The 23187-nt window shown below is 44.1% G+C and overlaps 1 protein-coding gene across 2 annotated transcripts in view; it reads right to left on the bottom strand.

Annotated features, from left to right (window-relative positions):
- The window catches only part of LOC144773619 (transient receptor potential cation channel subfamily M member 2-like), a 1811195-nt gene that overhangs the window by 239884 nt on the left and 1548124 nt on the right, over positions 1 to 23187 (bottom strand). For both annotated transcript variants that reach the window (XM_078658765.1, XM_078658766.1), the window contains one exon: positions 22943 to 23006. In XM_078658765.1, coding sequence (XP_078514891.1) covers positions 22943 to 23006 — 64 coding nt within the window. The remainder of the gene's footprint in view (positions 1 to 22942; positions 23007 to 23187) is intronic.

The following is a 23187-nucleotide window of genomic DNA, read 5'->3' as shown; positions in this document are numbered from 1 at the left end:
ACTTGAAGGAAGCTGTTCCCTCGCGATCCCAGCATGATTCCTGAAAAGAAAATATTTCTGGTGTTTTTACAAGAAGCATTTTCTTCTAAGGTACAGAGTCTAGGAAGTCCAGAGGTTGTTAGTGGGTTGTCCTCTGAACTCTAGAGGTTAAACATCTCTTTATGGAATGCTTGGAAAGAAACACTCAATGGGAGTGAGACTCTCATTACTTCCTTGTTTGTCTAACTCTTCTTGCTTAGGTGGCATCATCATGCAGCAGAAAAGGATTAGGCATATGCATGATGGCATCACGCCTAGAAGACTTCTGAGTCGGCACGCTGTCACTTTGGCATTTTTTGCAATGGGGTTGCCAAGGTTTTGAGAGCGTTGTCTCTCTTTGGATTGTCTCGCTTTTGTGCTTACTGTGTGAACAATAAACCATATAAATAGAAGGTTTGTTGCTGGATGCATGGGTGACTTGTCTTTATTCAAAGTGAGGCCTTGGTCTTTGAAGAGTTTATCACAAGCTTTGACTAATCTTTTGGTAGATTGTACTGTTGACACTTTACTCAGCCACTCATATAAGTATGGGTATACACAACATCCTGATTTCCTGAGGTGGGCTTGCAGTAGGCCCATAATAAGGAAGAATATGTTGTAACACTCTAGGTTGAAATTATTGTTGTTGGAGGTCGTTAGATATGTTCCGATATATGTTCGAATTGAATGAGATCCAAAGCCCACCTGTCTGTGGTGTTCTTCATCCACTACAAGGCAGAGACTGTTCCATCTACCAAGTACAAATAGTTCAGAGAGAGGAATGCAGTAGTTGTGCCAGTAGTTTGTCAATGACATTTGTTTGTGACTTGATGTTTGCCCTCCCCTTTTATGTTTGGAGGGTGCCCTTGAATATGAATGCATCGATAGTGCTCTGCTGAGGTTTCCCTTAATATTGTTTAAACTAAGGTGTCGACTGGTAGCTGGAATATCTGATCAGCTGGTAAGATCCTTGATAGGGTAAAGAGTGGCTTCTGGCTCACAAAAAGACTAGAAACAGTTGCAGAGAACCTAAAGATTTGGACATATCAGTGTCAGCTTTGGTACTTTGGAGCGTGTCATCAATGTGCTTTCCAAAACAATGTCTCCCCATCAGGGCATGTTGAAAATCCTGTTCTGTACTTTCTGGTAACATGATGTGCTGGCAGTCAAACTTGTCCTCTAAGATCTGCTGCTCCAAACAATGAACAAGTTGCTTACCTTTGGTAACACCTTATCTGGTAGAGACTATGTAACAGATTCCTTACCATAGAAGATTCTTACGCGTCAGACTCGACCTGGAAAGCTTTCCAAGCAGGACCTTTGCATGCCGGTAGGTGGTGGTGTTCCTTTTCTCATCAATGGCATTATCTGTGTCGGAAGTGATGTGCGCGGTACCTAAATAGGCGCCACCCCAGGGTACTGACATCAGTTAATTTTTGTGACATTTCCACACCACAGGCACTTAGCCATGAGGTTAGCTGATGTACCAATGTACAGGCACTAAGGACCTCATAAGTGTTACCCTAAAAGGAGAAATCAGTTCATAGAGCAAGGAGGGTCAGTAAGTAATCTGCAGCTAGATACTGACTATGCCACATAAGGCATTACCAACGGTTCACCTGGTAGGGAATTTTAGCTGCACATTCCATAGTTTTAAATCGATACTCAAGGAGGTGGCTTCGCAAAAGGATTTAGACTTGTCACGGTGGAAATGATTGTCCAAAATTTAGTGTTTGGTAAACATGTGCAGAGATGCACATGTTGCAGCCTGACAGATTTCCAGGGCAGGAGCTCCGTGAGCTAATGCAGTGGTCGTAGCCTTAATTCTGGTGGGATGAGCTTGTAAGACCTCAGGGGGTTGCTTCTGCCCATGTGCAGCAGATTTTAATGCAGAGCACAATCCATCATGAGATGGTCCAATTTTTGCAAGGCCTTCTCATTCATCACCTTAATGAACCCAATGAAGACTTGATCGTCCACCTGGAACTCTCTGATATCAATCAATCAATCATGGTATTTATAAAGCGCACTACATACCGGTGAGGGTCTCAAGGTGCTAGAGGGGTGGGGGCTCTGCTACTGTTCGAAGAGCCAGGTCTTGAGAAGTCCTGAAGGTTAGGAGGTCTTCAGTCTGCCGCAGGGGATGGTGTTCCATGTTCCAAGCTAAAAATTCTAACCAGGGTTCTCCCCAATCTCTGAAGAGACCTAGCACCACCTCCGGATGGAGATGCCATTCATGATCCGCTATGCATCTACAGCTGAGTTAGTCCACTCTGGCATTCAGAGAGCCCATCTGATGTCGATCCACCAAGGAAATGTCCTTACATTCTCACCATATTCAGTGATGCAGGGCTCCTTGACAAAGGGTCCACATCCCCAACATTCCCTGCCTTTTGCAAGACCACATGGTGATGGTGTTGTCCATGAACACCTGAACAAGCCTTTCCTTGATAGAAGGAAGAAATGAGCTGAGACTCCACTGGACACCAGTGTTTTCTGATCTTCACCTCTCCCAGATGGATGCCCCAACCCAGGAGGAGTTTTGTCACCTGTAGTGCTAGAGACACTGCTGTGGTCTGGCACCCTGTGATGACCTTTGACTACCACTATTTTAATTGACTTTGGTGTGTTATTTTACCCTTGCCTGAATTTACAACATCCTGCATATGCCTTTCTTCTCTTAAAGGTTTATTTCTTGTAATCTGCAGTCTTTCAATGGAATCTGTCACAGAGTAGAACAGCCTTGAAAAGAGCATAACGTGTAGGATGTGCATTTGAAAGCATGAGAGAGAGAGGTGTGAAATTTACTTTTTGGTCTCAAAGTGCTGTGTTATGAGTCGTGGTGCACAAATGTGCACTGTGTTCTACGTTGAGAGATGAAGTATGTGATGCCATAGGCAGTGGTGCACAAATGTTATGTTATGTTATGTTATGTTATGTTACTTTATTTCTTTTATAGCGCACGGCAACTCCGAGGAGCATCCCGGCGCTTTGGCAAAGAAAGACAGCATAGAAAGCAACCACACAACAGAAAACAAGAAAGAAAAACTATTTCTTAAAAAGCCATGTCTTCAGATCCTTACTAAAGGTCAGAAGACAGGGAGCCGATCTCAGGGACACTGGTAACTGTGTTGCACTGCACTGTGTTGTACATTGTAAGTATTATGAAGTTTGTACTATTGGCTTTGACGTGGCCTCATGTCATCCTGAATTCTGACTCTGCCTGGCTTGAGCTTCATCTGTGTACATTGCCACGTTTGCAAGTTGTTTGGGTTAATCACGTTCAAGTTATTGTTTTTGTGAGAGATTGTTTAATGTACCCTGGAAGGCTTTCGTGAGCGTCGTCAAGACAAAGGCTGGAACATGCTAGACTGTAGAGCGAACATGGGAGCTCCTTCCTGCCACGCAATGCTTGCTTGGAAGCTGGCAAGTCCTAGTAAGTTTCCTTGTGCGGGTAGAACAATTCTCAAACCTTCTAGTGTTGTTTTGAGATTATATATTATCTGAAAGGCGAAGCAAGACATCACCAAAGTCAGGTCTGGGTCAGTAAGAGAAAGGGGTCTGCCAGTGACCCAATTGTGGTTCGTCAGCCACCACTGCAGATTGTTTGGTTGTCTGGCCTCCATCTCTAAAGATGGAACTGTAAATGATCTGCACAAGGGCTCCTGTGCACAGGACAATTACCTGTCATCATCCCACCATTTGTTGGGACCCGGTATTCAGCACCCAATAACTTACCATAGCGAGCCTAGTCATCCAGACCTCCATTTCTAAAGTCAACACAGGCGCATTCCCTACCACTCTACCAGATAGAGACTCCATGAGGTCAGACACGGTTTGAAAAGAGGATGTTCTCTTCTGCCAGACTAGTATTATGGTTGATGAACTCCACATGCCTTTTGAGCCGATATACCCACACCCTTTGGGTTGGTTACATAGGTGCTGTCCATGACTTGGAAGTGGCCCAAGCCCTCATGACACAGGCTATTGCCAATGACAGGAATGAGGCAAAGTTTACCATTAGCTGCAGATTGGATACGAGCAAATTGCTAGGCAGAGTGATTGTGTTGTTAATGGCATTCAGACACCACACCTTGCTGACATCTACTGATGTTCTGGGGGACTTCCTGGCCTCACATATGGACATGCCCTTTGATGGCACATGACTTTTTGGTGACAAGATGGATTTGGTGCTTGAGCACTCCAAGGACAGCAGGGCCACTGCATGGTCATTAGGATCCTTCTTGGCCTTGTGCTAACCCCTGTCTGCATTTTACCTCTTCTATGGTTACAGCAGAGGCTACCGGCCTCATCCATTCCCACCAAGTTCAACAGGCTTCCCAGTCCTTTTGTGGCCACAGACGTGGTTCCCACAAACCTCGTTGGACAACCATCCAGAGGTCCGCCCAGTCCCCCCACCCAGCCTCAAAACCCCTTTAGTTTGCCCTCTTACCGCCACAGGCACCCAGTGGGCTGCAGGATCCAAACCACCTGCCCTGCCTGCAGTCCATAACATCGGACAAGTGAATACTTCAAATTATACAGCAGGATTATTCCATCCCTTTCTTAGAAATCCCACCACTCGTGTCACATTCTGACAGAGTACCAGCTGACAGAGGACCACCTTTCCTTGCTTCATCAAGAAGTGCAGGCTCTTTTGGCCAACGGAGCCATCAAGAGGGTGCTGGAACCAGAAGTAGACCATGGTTGCTACTCCTGCTACTTTCCGGTGCCCAAAAAGGACAGAGGCCTTTGGCCTGCTTTTGACCTGTACGTTTTCAACTCATTCATAAAGAAGGAAAAATTAAAGATGCTCACGCTGTGCTCAGGTTCAGTTGGCCTGAATTCAGGAGATTTAGATGGTAGTGCTGGACTTGCAGAACCCCTATCTAAATCCCCTCCTTCTCACAGGTGTTACCTGCAGTTCTCGGTGGGCCATAAGCATTTTCAACTTGCTATGCTCCCTTTTTGCCTCACCTGTGCCCTCGGGTGTACACCAAGGTGATGGTGCTGTTTACAGCACTCCTGCAGAAGTTGTTATTCCATTCTTCCCCTGCCTGGACAATTGGTAGTTGAATGCGGGCTCACTCTAGGCATTCGTCTCTCACTGACAGACTGCGGCTGACCTCCTGCATTCGCTGAGGGTCACTATTAACATGCAGAAGTCACACCTGACTCCCTCTCATATGTCCCCTTTCATCTGAGCTATGATTGTGATGTTTCAACCCTTATCCTGGATTTCGGTGAGACTGACTCTGAGGTTGCTGGGCCTCATAGCTTCCTGCATCCTGCTGTAAACACATGTGTTTAGGCATATGCAGGTTCTACAGTGGGACCTGAAGGTCCAGGGGTGCAGCATCAGGGGAATCTCTTCGACCTGGACCAGATATCGGATGGAACTGCAAACAATTAGCACAAGGGCTAATGTGCACAGGACATTGCCTGCCACCATTGCGCCATTCCCGGGGATCCCGCTTTCCTCACCAACAATTTATCCTGGATAGCCTGGTCACCCAGTCTATCTCTGAAGTCAAACTGGGAGCATTCCCTACCACTCCATTGAATAGGGAATCCAAGAGGCTGGATATCTTTGGAAAGATAATGTTCTCTTCTGCCAGACTTGCACTGCGGTTGATGAACACTGCTTTCCTTTTGAGCCAATATACCCAAGCAATATGGGATTTGGCTATGCAAGTGCTGCCCATGGTCTCAGAAGAGGCCTCAACCGTCCTCACCCAAGCTATTGCTGATGGCAGGCACACACCAAATGTGATCATTTGCTTCAAATTGGACACTAACCAACTCGTTAGTCAGAGGGATTGTGATGTTAATGGCACTCGGACAGCATGCCTGGCTTAGATCTACAGGGAAACTATATCTACTAGTTACTCGGTAGAGGTAGAGGTTGCCCTTATGGCCATGCCCTTCAATGGCCCTTGTGCAGGCTTGGCCCATGCCCCAAGCAGGACATTTGTGAGGGACTCATTGAATGGAAGGATAGGTTCTGTGGGATTGACTGCTGGACAAAACACCTCTGTCAAGACATTCATCTTGTCTGCCTCTGAGGGTAGCATAAGGTCCAGGACCATAGCTGCCCTTTTTGCCACCATGGCAAAGATTAAGCCCCTTCATCCATTCCATGGCCACAGTAGGAGGAGAGATTAGGCCACTGTTGTTGAGGTATCCAAACCATTGGCATCTGCCAGTTCCTCATATCAGTTTTCTTTGGGCCCTTCAGGGATAGTAATGGAGATGCATAGATCCTTCTCAATAGTACTCCTACCAGGGGCTAGCAAAAGAAGAAAAAAAACTGCCCTCACTTTAAACGTTTCTGCCACGTCATAGTCGACTGACTCCCATCTGCCTATGTATCATAGTCCGGTATTGTCAAGGAGTTATTGCCACCGTGGAGCATAGGAAGCACTGGGAAGGGCGGAACTGGAGCAAAGTATGGAAATGGTTGTGCCTCGCGGGCAGAGCCGCTGCGGATCGAGGACCGAATCTAAAGTGCACCACTGGCATAGAGGGAGGACCCGCCAGCAAAAATCCACTAGGGTCTCCCCTCAAACCCATGGGCAATGAAGGCCCTCCAGAAGAGTCGGGCTGCTTACATATGAGGTGCATGGCCTCATAAAATTCCTTGAGTTAGGGAAGGGTCACTCTAGCTCAGGGAAGCTCTGGAAGTGCAGAGCAGACCTAGGAACATGCTCTGCAGCAGATGCGAAGGAGTGGCGCCCTGACCTGCATGGGAAATATTCATGTACACACTGAGAGCAAGTCTCCAAATAACTCAAAAAAACATTGAAACAAGTTCGTCAAAAATGGACTGCAGGTAGCTCTCTCCTGATCTGTGGTGACCGGCGCAGAAAGAAAGAACTGGGCAATGGAATGGTGCTGATATAGGTGCCGCACACAGTACTTTTAGCTACTAAGTACAAGGGAATCCAAGAATCAATAGGGACCGAGGGTAGTAAGTATGTTCAGAAACAAAGAACCCTAAAGTCAATGAATAGATTACAATGGTCTGGAGACAAGAATACTGTCCAAGACTAATAAATATTAGATAGGTAATACACTTTTAATCAAACATATATATGTGTAGAATATTAACTCCACTGGGGTAATCCTCAATGAGTGTTAAAAACATGTCAACCATCAGGCATGAGACAATAAGTGACCATTAGTTGTATCCACAATGGGTTCGCTTATTTACATCAAGGAGCACACTACTGCACCCAGATGTTATATACATAAATTTAGAGGGTCAGAGTGTTTCAGGTCGATGGCGTTTCGATCCAGAATTATCATCAGGACTTCAAAATACACGCCAAACTACATTTATTGGTGTACAAAGAATACATTTAATCCTATGTATGATTAACAACACCTATCGTAGCGTCAGAATGACAACATGACAAGCTTTAATGAATGTGGCCAAATGGAGGTAGTAAATCAAGGTATTCTACATATATGCAAATGTAGGCGCAATCCACAATGCAGAGAAGTATGTAGCCTTTACGGGGTGCCAATCCTCAATCCCAGGGTTGGGAAATCGGCAAGTATCAATGCCGTGATGCAATGACGGGAGCCTCCGACTGCAACAGTGAGTCGATTGGAGGAGTGAGTGAAACTGGCTTACATGTGTGAGAATAGAGAAGGAACTACATGTCACTATTGTCACATCTGACAAGGAGCTGAACAGTGCCACATACTGGCACACAGAGGTGTTATATTTATATGTGTGTTACACTCTGTACTATGCAACTTGTTATGTTCAATGTTGACGTAGTTGTATTCCATGCTCATGCCTTTGGTCTTCTCTTGGTTCTGGAGTGTAGAATGAGGAGAAGAACAGGAGCAGTCGAGGCAGCAGCAAAGGAACAACTGCGTATCTCGGGGTTGAACTACAAATAAACCTATACTTTCTAAGATGCCGATGGACCTGTCTTCATTATAAAAGTGGCGACGAGGTAAAGTTGAACCCGATACAACCCCTAGGACAAAGAGGACAAACGAATATTGATTCTTCAAGAACACGGATTGCCAATTATCATTATCTTCTTTCTGCTCAACTATGGATACAATTTCACACCCCTAAAAAGGTACTTTTATTTGTGTGTATGCAGTCAACCTCAGCGTATCGTATGCTTGTTAACAAGGGATCATTAAGTGAAACAGTGCTGTGGACATTATTTAGTTTTTGGTGAATGCGGCTATTACGCCTAGAGAAGTAAAAGTAACTTATGTTGCCGAACATTTATCAGTGTTAAAGAGACGATTTTTGACGCGCATCACTGCAACCTATGCGAAGTGTGTAACGCCACATTTGTAACCTTACAAAAGACGATAAATGTTGCTAGGAGAGTTGAAAATAATTCACGGAATGTAAAAGAATTTAGCAATGAACATACCAAAGACTGGAGCGATGTTTGTGCCATCAGTAGTCACAAACCTAAAATATCAGGTGAAAAACTCAGTATTCATCGCAATGAAATCAAACCTAACCCAAAGTTTAATTCAGTCAATGATAGAAATATCAATTCACGCACGAAATTCACCAATGGTAGAACACAATCAATTTACAGCAAGCGTTTTTGTTTCAGGTGTGGTAGCAATAGACATTCTGCTGACACTCCATGGTGTCCTGCTATCAATGTTACGTGTGTAAAATGCACCAAAAATGGTCATGTTTCCAAAATGTGTAGAACTGGTGATCGAGAATCTTGGAAACGTTCTGTGAATTTAGTTAGAGATACTGTTGAAAACAGCAGTGATAGTGAAATTGAAGTTATGGCTATTTGGGCCAATGAAGTTGGTGAAATATCAGGTTGTAATTAACCGCCCAAATGCGATCTTACTATTAATGAATGTAATGTTGCTTTATGGGCAGATTCTTGTTCTCCATTCACTATAATTGACATGAATATGTGGGAATCCACCGGAAAATGTAATCTATTATGATTTGATGTTGAACCTGTTGGTTATTGTGGAAACAAACTTCCTGTTTTAGGATATTTTGTGGACAACATTCTTTACAAAGATAGGTCCACACAAGCCAAGATTTATGTTGTTGAGAAGGGTAAAGCTTTGTTGGGATGGAAAGAACAAAAGAGTTTAGGGGTAATTCTTGATCCCAACCATCCAAATCAAGTTCTTTTAACTCAAGATGATGCAGTTTCTAAATGGAGCAAAAAGTTTCCTGATCTGTTCAACTCTAAATTAGGGTGTTTGAATAAATTCGAACATCGTATAATTTTAAAATCGAATTTCATTCCAGTGGTTCACAAAGTCCGTAATGTACCAATTGTTTAGAGACCCCAATTAAAACTTGAATTGGATAGATTATGCAAGGAAAACATTATCAAACCTATCAGAGTGGCTCAGTCCAGTGGCTTTGGCGCGCAAACCCAATGGAAAATTGCGCATGTGCGTGGATTTGAGGGACCTTAACAAAAATATCTGGATTGATCGTCATCCCTTACCTCGCATTAATGAGATGATAGCTTCCGTCAAGGATGCTAAATATTTTTCGTCTAGAGACTCCTTTCGGTCTTCTACTTGTAGTAAAGTGACTCCTGCATGGATGTGTAGGGCTTCTTCTAGATTTGTCTCCAGGGATGTTTTGCAGCGAACGATAAATAAATACCAAAGCAAATATGCCCAGAGACATGATGACAAAATTAGAAGCCATGTTCGATATTTCTGTGTTGGGGATTGGGTGAGAACTTCATAGGTTGGAATGTCAAAAGGGAATTCATCTAGATGGTCCAAACCTAAAAACAAATTTGAAAGTCGTCGGCAATTGTGTATTGTTGAATGATGGTCGGAAGTGGAATCTTAATAAAGTAACTCTTTGCAATAATCTGGAACGCAACAACTGGTTAAGCAACAAGGGTGATACCATTGTCCCCATTAAAGTGAAATCTAGTTCTGTTAACATTTCCAAAGATGTGACAACCAATGAATCTTTTCCACGTAATCCTGGAGTCAGAAGATTGTCTGGGCGCATCATTTCTAAACCAACCTGGTTTAGTGATTATGTGACTTCATGAAACATTATAGTTAGCATTTTTAACTCTTGTTTGTGTTATTAGCATTTTAATGTTAGCATTGTTCTATTTTATTTATTTATTTATGGTTTTTAATTTTGAAAAGGGGAGATGTGTTATATTTATATGTGCGTTACACTCTGTACTATGCAACTCATTATGTTCAATGTTGACATAGTTGTATTCCAGAAAAATAACAATGGGGGGAGAGAGAGAGAAGTGGATCCAGTCTCCCTAGGCGTCATGAATAAACAAAATAGAATCCACGAGGTGATTTGCAGTGGTCCCTAAAAGGATGGGGAGCACACCGTGTTTTTTAAATGCCCCTCACACACCAACAGGCCCCTTGGTGTCATGCTTCATCATCGGGGCCTTCGCACCCCTCTACGGGATGCGGCGTGCTAGGACAAGACGACTACGTAGGAGCACTTGACAGTGAGCTATGTGAGGGTGTGTATTGAGTGATGTGAGTGAGGTGAGGTGAAGGGTGGATTAAAAAATACCTGGCACTAAGGAAAAAAATATTTTATTCCGTCCTTGGCTGGTATTAGTAAAAAAGTGCAAAGACTGGTTGAAAAAGTACGTACTAGGGTATATCAACCAACAACAGTGTCAACATGTTTTGGAGCACAAGGCTCCTTCTTCAGGACGAGGATATGCACTATGATCCTCACCTTACTCACATGGAATGTGAAAGTGTTCAAGAAAATATAAAAAAAATACAATGTGTAATATACCTATCAATGTTTTAAGTGAAGGTATGCTCGTTGCGCCCAATTGGCGTTTGAAATATCTGTAAAAGAAAGACATAGTAAGTAAACTAGTCGGATGTCCAGGAACATAATAACCATGCTGGTCGGATGTCCAGGAAACATGAGGAAAAGAGAATTTCATTTATAACAAAGGTAAGTATCCAGAACTCCGCTGTGGATCTGGCACCTTGTGAGAGAAAGACATTTATAGAGGGACACACGTTTCTAAACACATTCGCACTTACATACATGCAATCACCCTGGTATGAATGGGAATAAAAAGATTGGTTTTCAGCGATGGTACAAGCTTACTTAAGTTCAAAATTCGGAAGGCCTCATGAGCCTAAGCGTAGTATTGGGGGTATCACTCCTCGTTGCCCAGTCAACAACCTAAAAGATAGTAAATAGCTGTATTCAGGGAGGTGAAACAGAGATTAAAGAAGCCAGGTTACTGGTGAGTTGAATGCAACCTCCATCTCAACTGCTCCTACTCACGGTGACTGCATAGAACGATCGCCTGCCTTCCCCTCAACGCTGCTCCGCTGGAAGTGAGCCGTGAAGGCAGAAGTTCGCATTTTATACCCTCAGGTGTGGTTAATTGATTGAGGTAAATTGGATAATTACTAACGGAAAAAGCCCATATAAGGTAGAATGCCTCGTTTCATTTCCGGAAGGAGCATGTGAGTGCCGGAGCTGCGCTGGGCATGGACGCGCTGGTTCCAAGGTAGTGAATCACAAGACGCGCATGCGCATGGTCGCGCAGGCTTAGCGGTAGTGGTTCGCTGGACACGCGTGCGCAGACCCCGTTTGGTAACTAAAGGACTGTGCATGCGACGCGCCGCGCATGTGCAAACGCGTGATCATTCAAAGTGAAGTACTGCTGATCATGCCGCGCATGCGCAAACGCGTGATCATTCAATATGAAGTACTCCTGATCGTAGCAGTACAATAGGTGGTTGTTGGTATTAACTGCCTTCCTCATTCGTTGTTCATAAGAAGGAAAGGCAGAGTAGAGGTGAAAATAGATCCCAAAAGGGATGTTTTTTGGAAGTATAGCATTTAAGTACATTCAATCGAGGTAGTAAAGTTACCCCTAAATTTTGCCATCAAGGGAGGGAGGTATAACGCAAGGGTTAAATGTACACAAAATTACATAGGCGCTCATTATATCATTTACAACCATGAAGACGCTGGTTGATAAAAATAGGATGCAATATTGTGTCACTCATCATACCATTCATGCAGTGTTCAGAAGCTAACGTAATTGGCTCCAGGGAATTGAGTCATTAAGCCCTGTGATGTCGGTGCCCAGCCGGAACACCCAACGTTGCTCCTTTTCCAACAGACCTACATCCGAGGGAAGTTGTTCGATCACTGTCCATTGTAATTCATTGACACAATGTTGAAGTTCCAGGAAATGAGCTGACATTTTAGTGGTCACCTTTTTACATCTAATGTTGCTCTTATGCTCATTAATCCTGACTTTAACTTGTCTCGTGGTCATTCCCACGTACTCCTTGCCGCAGGGACATGTGATCAAATAGACCACATTTTTACTATTACAATTTGTGAACATCCGTTGTTCCCAGCTTGTTCCATTGGTGAAGGAGAGGGTCTGGCTCTTTTTTGTGAGATGACAACAGTTGCAGTTGCCACATGGATGGTGGCCCTTTATCCCTTGTAGTCTTGTTTGCTCAACTTTTTGTGGCTGTGGTCTTGTATGAACTAAAATGTCTTTCAGATTCCTGCCACGTCTGTGGGCGAACATTGGTTTCTCCAGGGATAGTGTGCCACATGTGAGTGTGCGCCAATGCCTATTCACCAGTTTCGTCAATTGATTGGTGACCGGGCTGTAGGTGGTTACACAGACCGTTCTGTTCATCTGGTTATCATGTGTGGGTTTGTCTTCAAGGAGGGCCTCACGATTGTTATTTCTGGCTCTTTTCATAGCCTTCTGAATAACAGGGATGGGATATTTCCTTTATTTCAGCTTAGTGCAGAGGTCTTTTGCTTGACTTTTATATTTTGCCAGGTCGCTGCAATTCCGACGCAGGCGGAGGAACTGTCCATAAGGCAGGTTCTCCCTCAGGTGACGCGGATGGAAACTGTCGAACCTGAGGAGGCAATTTCTGGCCGTCGGTTTGAAATGGGTTTCTGTCTTGAGAAATCCCGCCTCATGGTAGATATTGAGGTCCAAGAAAACCATAGACCTGTTTGACATCTGGTGAGTGAACTTAAGGAAAATGTTCTGATTGTTCAGCCACTGCATAAACTCTGTGATGGAATTCTCGTCCCCTCCCAAATTATGTCCATCATTTGGAGTCCTCCAAAATCCTCAATCCCAACAATCCCTACAGAACCAGGATACACACGTGGCGACGCTATATTGACGACGTCCTAGTAATTTGGGAGGGGGACGAGAATTCCATCACAGAGTTTATGCAGTGGCTGAACAATCAGAACATTTTCCTTAAGTTCACTCACCAGATGTCAAACAGGTCTATGGTTTTCTTGGACCTCAATATCTACCATGAGGCGGGATTTCTCAAGACAGAAACCCATTTCAAACCGACGGCCAGAAATTGCCTCCTCAGGTTCGACAGTTTCCATCCGCGTCACCTGAGGGAGAACCTGCCTTATGGACAGTTCCTCCGCCTGCGTCGGAATTGCAGCGACCTGGCAAAATATAAAAGTCAAGCAAAAGACCTCTGCACTAAGCTGAAAGAAAGGAAATATCCCATCCCTGTTATTCAGAAGGCTATGAAAAGAGCCAGAAATAACAATCGTGAGGCCCTCCTTGAAGACAAACCCACACATGATGACCAGATGAACAGAACGGTCTGTGTAACCACCTACAGCCCGGTCACCAATCAATTGACGAAACTGGTGAATAGGCATTGGCGCACACTCACATGTGGCACACTATCCCTGGAGAAACCAATGTTCGCCCACAGACGTGGCAGGAATCTGAAAGACATTTTAGTTCATACAAGACCACAGCCACAAAAAGTTGAGCAAACAAGACTACAAGGGATAAAGGGCCACCATCCATGTGGCAACTGCAACTGTTGTCATCTCACAAAAAAGAGCCAGACCCTCTCCTTCACAAATGGAACAAGCTGGGAACAACGGATGTTCACAAATTGTAATAGTAAAAATGTGGTCTATTTGATCACATGTCCCTGCGGCAAGGAGTACGTGGGAATGACCACGAGACAAGTTAAAGTCAGGATTAATGAGCATAAGAGCAACATTAGATGTAAAAAGGTGACCACTAAAATGTCAGCTCATTTCCTGGAACTTCAACATTGTGTCAATGAATTACAATGGACAGTGATCGAACAACTTCCCTCGGATGTAGGTCTGTTGGAAAAGGAGCAACGTTGGGTGTTCCGGCTGGGCACCGACATCACAGGGCTTAATGACTCAATTCCCTGGAGCCAATTACGTTAGCTTCTGAACACTGCATGAATGGTATGATGAGTGACACAATATTGCATCCTATTTTTATCAACCAGCGTCTTCATGGTTGTAAATGATATAATGAGCGCCTATGTAATTTTGTGTACATTTAACCCTTGCGTTATACCTCCCTCCATTGATGGCAAAATTTAGGGGTAACTTTACTACCTAGATTGAATGTACTTAAATGCTATACTTCCAAAAAACATCCCTTTTGGGATCTATTTTCACCTCTACTCTGCCTTTCCTTCTTATGAACAACGAATGAGGAAGGCAGTTAATACCAACAACCACCTATTGTACTGCTACGATCAGGAGTACTTCATATTGAATGATCACGCGTTTGCGCATGCGCGGCATGATCAGCAGTACTTCACTTTGAATGATCACGCGTTTGCACATGCGCGGCGCGTCGCATGAACAGTCCTTTAGTTACCAAACGGGGTCTGCGCACTCGCGTCCAGCGAACCACTACCGCTAAGCCTGCGCGACCATGCGCATGCGCGTCTTGTGATTCACTACCTTGGAACCAGCGCGTCCATGCCCAGCGCAGCTCCGGCACTCACATGCTCCTTCCGGAAATGAAACGAGGCATTCTACCTTATATGGGCTTTTTCCGTTAGTAATTATCCAATTTACCTCAATCAATTAACCACACCTTAGGGTATAAAATGCGAACTTCTGCCTTCACGGCTCACTTCCAGCGGAGCAGCGTTGAGGGGAAGGCAGGCGATCGTTCTATGCAGTCACCGTGAGTAAGGGCAGTTGAGATGGAGGTTGCATTCAACTCACCAGTAACCTGGCTTCTTTAATCTCTGTTTCACCTCCCTAAATACAGCTATTTACTATCTTTTAGGTTGTTGACTGGGCAACGAGGAGTGATACCCCCAATACTACGCTTAGGCTCATGAGGCCTTCCGAATTTTGAACTTAAGTAAGCTTGTACCATCGCTGAAAACCAATCTTTTTATTCCCATTCATACCAGGGTGATTGCATGTATGTAAGTGCGAATGTGTTTAGAAACGTGTGTCCCTCTATAAATGTCTTTCTCTCACAAGGTGCCAGATCCACAGCGGAGTTCTGGATACTTACCTTTGTTATAAATGAAATTCTCTTTTCCTCATGTTTCCTGGACATCCGACCAGCATGGTTATTATGTTCCTGGACATCCGACTAGTTTACTTACTATGTCTTTCTTTTACAGATATTTCAAACGCCAATTGGGCGCAACGAGCATACCTTCACTTAAAACATTGATAGGTATATTACACATTGTATTTTTTTAATATTTTCTTGAACACTTTCACATTCCATGTGAGTAAGGTGAGGATCATAGTGCATATCCTCGTCCTGAAGAAGGAGCCTTGTGCTCCGAAACATGTTGACACTGTTGTTGGTTGATATACCCTAGTACGTATTTTTTCAACCAGTCTTTGCACTTTTTTACTAATACCAGCCAAGGACGGAATAAAATATTTTTTTCCTTAGTGCCAGGTATTTTTTAATCCACCCTTCACCTCACCTCACTCACATCACTCAATACACACCCTCACATAGCTCACTGTCAAGTGCTCCTACGTAGTCGTCTTGTCGTAGCACGCCGCATCCCGTAGAGGGGTGCGAAGGCCCCGATGATGAAGCATGACACCAAGGGGCCTGTTGGTGTGTGAGGGGCATTTAAAAAACACGGTGTGCTCCCCATCCTTTTAGGGACCACTGCAAACCACCTCGTGGATTCTATTTTGTTTATTCATAGTTGTATTCCATGCTCATGCCTTTGGTCTTCTCTTGGTTCTGGAGTGTAGAACGAGGAGAAGAGAAGGAGCAGTTGAGGCAGCAGCAAAGGGACGACTGCGTGTCTCAGGGGTTGTACTACAAAAAAATGTATACTTTCTAAGATGCCGATGGACCTGTCTTCATTGTAAAAAGAGGTACTCCTCAAAAAGTTTCCAGGCCCAGTCTGACGCCTGAGGAAAATTGTAAGGTAAGAAATCTGCATCTAGAAGCCTCTATCAGATCTTAAGTTTTAAACATGAATTCTTAGTGTCACCACTTGACTGGTTTTATTGTGGCATAACTGGTATTTTAATGTCCTTGCTGGTATAAAAAATTTGCAAAAGTACCTAAAGCCGATATTTTTTCCTCTTATCAGTACATACTTTTAACGGTAGATGTAAGAAGAAAATGCTTTAAAACATGTTCTAAAGCTGCCAAAATGACCCCCGACTGATAATGAAAGTAAAGAAAGAAAGACCATGTTGAAAATTAATACAGACAGGTGCGTGGTGTCCCACATATATCGTGCCTTAAGGGTGGACGTCTGCAGGCCACATATCATGCCCAAGAGGGTTGGGAGGTGAAACTGCTGAGCTCCTTACAGATGTTGTGTGGAACAGGTCCTGTGCCCTGGTGAAAGAAGTGCCTTTTAATACGCTGTTCAAGTTGGCACACTTTTATGTACTCCACCGTGCATACTTCTGCCCCATACAACTCAGCGCAATTTACCCAACCCGTGCAGATGAGTGTCCTCACTGCAAAGAGGGAGGTTCAGGCATCACACACGTCATGGGGCTGCGACAAGCTTATTCAATATTGGCAGGAGGTCCTGGATTTCCTGGCATGCGCCATCTGTATTCAGCCTGAGGCTACAGTCACTGCACAATGGGTTTTATTCCATCCCACAGAGAAGGACGGACACGATATAGGTTTGCCCAACTGACTTTATTGTTGGTGAAAGGGAGAGATGTCATCAGAGGGCTACCTACTGCTGGGCCCACAATCTTGGCATAGTCCCGGGATCTTGTGGAGTGATCTTGGGCAGAAAGGAGATGCATGAAGGATGTCCGTATGGATGAGCACCTGTAAGATGATTGTTAAGAGTGGGAGCTCATGATACAGCACATAACTGAAGAGAGGGGCGACTCAGAGGGGGACTTTGGCTGTGGTGTCACCAGAGAGAGGTGCACAGCCCCCAGTGGATAGGGAGGAGAGGGCAGCACAAACTATTGCACCGTAAAGAGAGCTGCAAGGGAATACTGGTACATAAGGGTGAGGAATTGGATGAGTGGGGCTGGGGCAGCCTGGGGGCCCGCTTTTAGCCAGGATACGGGGATTGAAAAATGGAAGACTTCCTGGAGGGATGATCCAGGTCGACAGAGATTGTACCTGAAGGGACCCTTTCATATGGATAAACTAGATCCTCCCGATAATGTGCAGTAATGATCTCATCCGGACTTATGGTGGCTATGTTCAGACACTCGGGCGGGTGTGCACAGCTGCAAATTCTTTGTTGAGATTGTCTGTGATTGTTATAATATTGTAAAATCTCGATAAATAAAGCTTTTAAAAAAATGAACACAGATGCTTTTATATCAAGATGTGATTAAGAATCATGCCTGGGTCTTTAATGAATGTTAATATGTGAATAGATGACTGGTATGTCTTCACTTTGAAAGGTGGCAACCCTATCCATTGCTGATTTACTAAGCACTGCAGCTGCTCTCTAGTCTTCATTAAGAATGGACCTTAACTCCTGCTTTTTATTATCTGGTAAGAATTTGAGGTGTTGGGCGATGTCCGATCACAGTTATTGGTCATAGTGGCCTACTATGGCCACTGAGTTAGCCGCTGTAATTGAATGCATTTTCTTTTCTTTCTTTTTTACACGTTTTCCCTTTATTAATAAAAACATGCAGAGTACAAATAGAGACTAGACTACATAATAACCGCAAGCGGTAGAATATACAAAATAATAAAAATTAGAAAATGACAGGTGATCATAACATAACTTCAGGGGTGTTGGTAATCCAGGGCATAATAGAAGGCCAACAAGGACCGTCAGCTGTCAGTTCAGTCTGTGGGGGGGGGTCCAGTAATGGGTATAATAAGGGTTTTGCCTTGTCCTTAAACAACTTGAATAAAAGGTAGAGTGGTGGGGCTACAGACACGGGGTGTGATCCCATAACTATGGGCCGGGAAAGGAAACCAGTACCGTGAGAGGCTGTGTTATGGGCCACCAAGAAAAGAGGAGTTGTACGGTCATGAACACATCTACGGCGGTTGCCCAGCACCTTGTGGAATCCCAAGGGGTCTCACCTGGATGTGGAACCACTCTTGCCATGTATGGATCCCCCCATGTATAACTCAGGCTCTAAGTAACTGTGGGGCATGGTACCTGAGGAGGTTCAAGGAGCTCAGCATTGGTCTACAGGTCAACCAGGCACCTTCTTTTCAAAGGCATAGATCTTACATCCTTCTCTCCCCAATGAAATCTTGCACCGTGTTCTGGGGTCCCTAGATCTCCTGTGTGATGCTGGAATGATTACCGAGTCTGCTTTAGGATGACCTACAAGACAGGGTGGTGTGTTGTCTAGCACCTTATAGTTCTAATCCACTCTTGGGACAACTGTGACTACTGTTGCTGTAGTTTGCATAAATGTTATGCCCCCTTGCCACATATGGTCTACAATAGGAAATACTTTGGCTGCTCTTTCAGATGGCTCGTGAAGTCATGTAAGTCCATTTCTTTGGATGTTATTGGACATGCAAATCGTTTTGATTCCCTTTCAACAAGGTTGTGGAACCTGGAAATACTGTCTGGTGGGGAGTCTATCGATTGAGGTGATGGTGATTTAGCAGCTAGTAATTTAGAATGATGTATGCCATTGCCCTTGGCCCTTGAGGGCTTTAGGAGTTTGCCTTCTTCTATGTCTGAACATTAATCATCATCATATGTGGTTGTAAAGGATATCTGAAAAACGCTGGACCCGACATGCAGCTGTCTCAGTTACTGGAATGGTAGGTTCAGCTCAATTAGAAGTTATAGGATACAATTCATATTGTTTTTGTGGTTCCTGGAAGTTCATGGGCTGGGACTACTGAGCATATGATGGTTGACCTGGTTCGGATATAAAACAAGTATATTAGCCTTTCATCATAAGCTCGAGGACCTTGAGTATATCTACAAGCACCCGCAACTTGGGCAGTCTATGGAATTGGTTGCATTGCATCTCATATGGAGCATATTTACGATCGTAGTAAGCGAGTTCCTCAGACCAGTCTTGGACCTGGTATTTTGGGAAGTTTGGTTGATACAAATGAGTTTGTTTCCCACACAATGAAAATCCTTACTTTTTCTCTGTGTCCTGGTGTTTTACCTTTACATGGCCAGGACTGTAAACTGCCGGATAGGGATCCTCTGGATGTCACAACTCCTCCGCCTCTTCGGCTTCTTTCTCCAGCAGTCCTGTTGGTGGCACTGCTGGTATTTTACTACGTAATGTATGCTCTAGCGAGATATGTAATGACTGCAGTTTTCTCTTAGTTGGGTCTCTTGTTGATGGCATTAGCAGTGGTATCTTAGAGGGACTCATCAACACCAACTTCAACAGTAAACCTTTTATCTGGTCTAACCTTCAAGGATATTGATGGGGACTACATTGATAGCGTAGTGTCTGGCTGTAGATGGCTGTCAATTGACAGAGGTTTCTGCTTGTGTCTTCTTCATCTTAAGAGAAATGGTGGAGGCATATCTGGTGAACCTTGTTTTTTCTTCTACCTACTCTCTGGTGATGGGCAAGAAGGTCTCACAGATTAGTTAAAGGATTTTCCCTGGATTTTCCTTGATTTGTTTTCTCCGGCTCTTTTAAAGATGCCTCAGACTTACAGGTCTCTATATGCCTTTATGTGCCTTTTTCTCATTTGAGGGTTAAACAATGAGCTTAATTTATCACATGAGGAGGGGTTTCAACCACCTTGAACTTTTGTAGTGACCTCAAAAGTTGTCCCTCTGTCACTGATGTTTTTTGATTAAAAGGTTCTGCACATTTTGTAGTCCTTTGGAATATGATGCAGTCCTTTGGTAAACGATTTGGGTAAAGGAAATAAATGTATGTTCTGTGAGGGTCATCAGAAAACACCCTCATTTCCCCACAGAAGGATCAGTCCGCTGCTTAATTCAATTATTTTGCATATTCCAGAGATGCCAGAGGAGAAGCTTACCACAAACAGTTAGATCAAAAAGTAATATTTCTTAAGTAAATGAAGGACTTATCTGAAATACACAGCAACAGTTTGACTCCCTTTCCACATTAGATGCAGTAGCAATCTAAGGTGAGATGGCCTCTGGAAACAGTGAGGGTAACGGTCCTCTCATTTCACTGGTTGAAGTTTAGATGTTGTCAAATGAAATGATTGTGTTACTAAAGTGGCACTGTTCTAAGGTCTAGCAGAAAAGCAGTGCCTGGTACTGCTATTGTAAACTTACCATGCGGCGTCCATCTCTGCAACAGTGAATGATTTAAGCATGTGAATCTATGAAATATCCAAAACTGTAGTGTATAATTCTGAATTTGAAAGTAGATGGTAAGAAATTAGGCATAGTGAGTTTGAGATTGAGACTCAGATTACATGCCAGAGGAGTCAAGGGTGGTGGTGGAACTGGGGTTTACAGAAGCGTTGCCGTGTCCAGTCTGGATTACGGCCAGTAATGCTGTCAAAAGTGCATCCTAGAAGCGAGACTTTCGGGTTCATTGCTTTAGAACATGCGCTGGGATGGAAGGACAAGGTTGGGAATAGAAATGGGAATGAAGGCTCAAGGGATATGTTATTAGGATTGTGAATGATTAGACAGGTGCAGACGAAACATTTCACTGATTCATCTTTTGCATCACTGTTTGCATCACTGTTTGAAGAGTAACTTTGCAGGGAAAACAAACTGCAAATATGGATAAATGGCCACTTGATTGTTAGGTAGTCTTGGATGAACGTAAAAAGGTTGACTTTTGGGAAGCAGCTAGGTGCGTTGGTCATGCTATGGGGAGGGCAGGCGACAGGCACAGTAGTTGCCCAGGCTGAATGGACCGACCATGAAAAGGCCGTCCCGTTCCTATCCTAAGGGTAATGTTGTTGATTCACTGGGTGAGAATGATTTGAAACAGTTGCCAGCGATACCATTGATATAGAAAATAAAGATGGGTTTACAGAAGATGAAGTAGGTTTGGGGCTTTCTACAGGTTGTACGGGCACTATTACTGAAGCGGTTAGGAGCCAGCTCAACTCAACAGGTCAAGGAACAAAGAGAATGTGGGAGATTGTGGGATTCTGTAGGCAGAGAAAGTGGTGCGAGTCTGAGGACATAGTTTTTAGGTGCACGTATTTTGTTGGGCAAGATTGGCTGCATGAGTCCTTCCACAGACTGCTGATACACCAGATAATACTAATAGGAGGTGGTGGAGTATGTGTACATGTTAAAACATAGCGGTGGATTAACTGAAAGGTAACATAACCCCGTCTTTGGAATGTGTTCCTGGGGGCAAAATAGAATTATGAAAGGAGGTAAAAGTTTACTTTTTATGGTACTCTGTTCAGATTGTGACTACAGTGAAGGTTAAGAGACACACCAGCAGTTATTTATTCAGCGAACAGGCTGGCAGGACAACTTGGGAACCGGAGGACCTAAAGGTAGAGCTCCAGGAGGACACAAAAAGGTTTAATTGGCCTCTATTGCCACAGGAGAGGAATAAACTGAGGAATAAACTGAGAGTGGGAAATTATAGAAACCCATATGTTTTAGCTTGAGATATCTTGAGATACAAGATGCACTCCGGTGTCTTAAGCCTCTCAATCATATCTGTGAGGCAATGTAAGGCCAGCCTCCATGGCTATTCAGGGCCTCATATACATTGGGTAAGGCGAAGCAGCGCATGTCGCTACTTTGCTTTACTCTGAGTCAAAGAAGCATTCCATGGGCATTGCAGGTTTTTTTACACGCAACACCAATGGATTTAACTTTGCCCCAGATGTACTTAATCAAGTAAACCTGGGGCAGCACTAAATCGAGGAGAAATACATATGTTTTTCTCCCTCTATGTGCTGCAGCGCACACAGTAGGAGTTAAATGCCTCCATTGATTCTTTTTGGTCAGGAAGGTGTCCCTTCTGCACGAAAACAATAATTCCTACAATGCGGACACCCTTGCACCATGGAGCAAGAATGCCTGCGTTGGCACAAGGTAGACAAAGCGGCACCAGCGCAGTGGAAGTGGACAGGAATGTGCCGTATCTCATAGATACAGCTCATTCCTGCCCTTTCCTTTTGAGGCAGGGCAGCACAGCCAAATGACTTGCTACGCTGACCTCCATACAAAACTCGTAAATGAGGCCTCCAGCTTTTTATAAAATTTGTGTCGCTGAAGCCGAGGATGCTGGAAATTGTAAGCACTTGCATCATTATTCCTGCATGAAAACTATACAATGCCAACGGCCACGCAGGCCTTAAAATATGTGACTTGCCTATGTACGTTAAATAGTGCTCCTTCTGCCGTCCTCTAGCACCTGTAAAAACATGCTTATTATCAGTCAAGCACAGTGAGAGGAGAACCACTGACTATGTTTGGTTAACGAGTTGCTTCACATTTTGGACTTGACAGTAAACCACTTGCAGAAAACACAGAGCCTTGTCAAGAAAGCCAGACCCCCTTCCAAACTTGTTTCTAGCATGTTGGTCACTAGATTACGATACAGCTGAAACTGAAATAGTAGGTGCTCATAGGAATGATAAATCCAGTGGAAACATAGGCAGGATTAATTCAACTCATCTAAGCCCTAAACAATGTATTGATACATTTGAAATGAGCATGAAAAACAATCATGGCACATCACCTGCTGTTCCATCGCCCGGGCACGCATCTGTTCAACCTTCATTAAATTGGTTAGTGCATCAACCCTAGAAAGAGAGAAGAGGGAGTGAGTAAGCAGAGTCCCAGGGGGACTGAAAAGAGAACCAACAGTGCAAGTGTAAGCCCTGTCATAACCACTACATCAACCCTATGGAGAAGGACGGTAGAAGGAAGTGAGTAACTGCAACCAATGCCGTAACCACTTTGCCAACTCTGTAGACAAGAAAG

This window comes from Lissotriton helveticus, chromosome 8 (assembly GCF_964261635.1).
Source record: "Lissotriton helveticus chromosome 8, aLisHel1.1, whole genome shotgun sequence".
Classification (NCBI taxonomy): Eukaryota; Metazoa; Chordata; class Amphibia; order Caudata; family Salamandridae; genus Lissotriton; species Lissotriton helveticus.
Note: the sequence above shows the minus strand (reverse complement) of the source record. Positions and strands in the feature narration are given on the sequence as shown.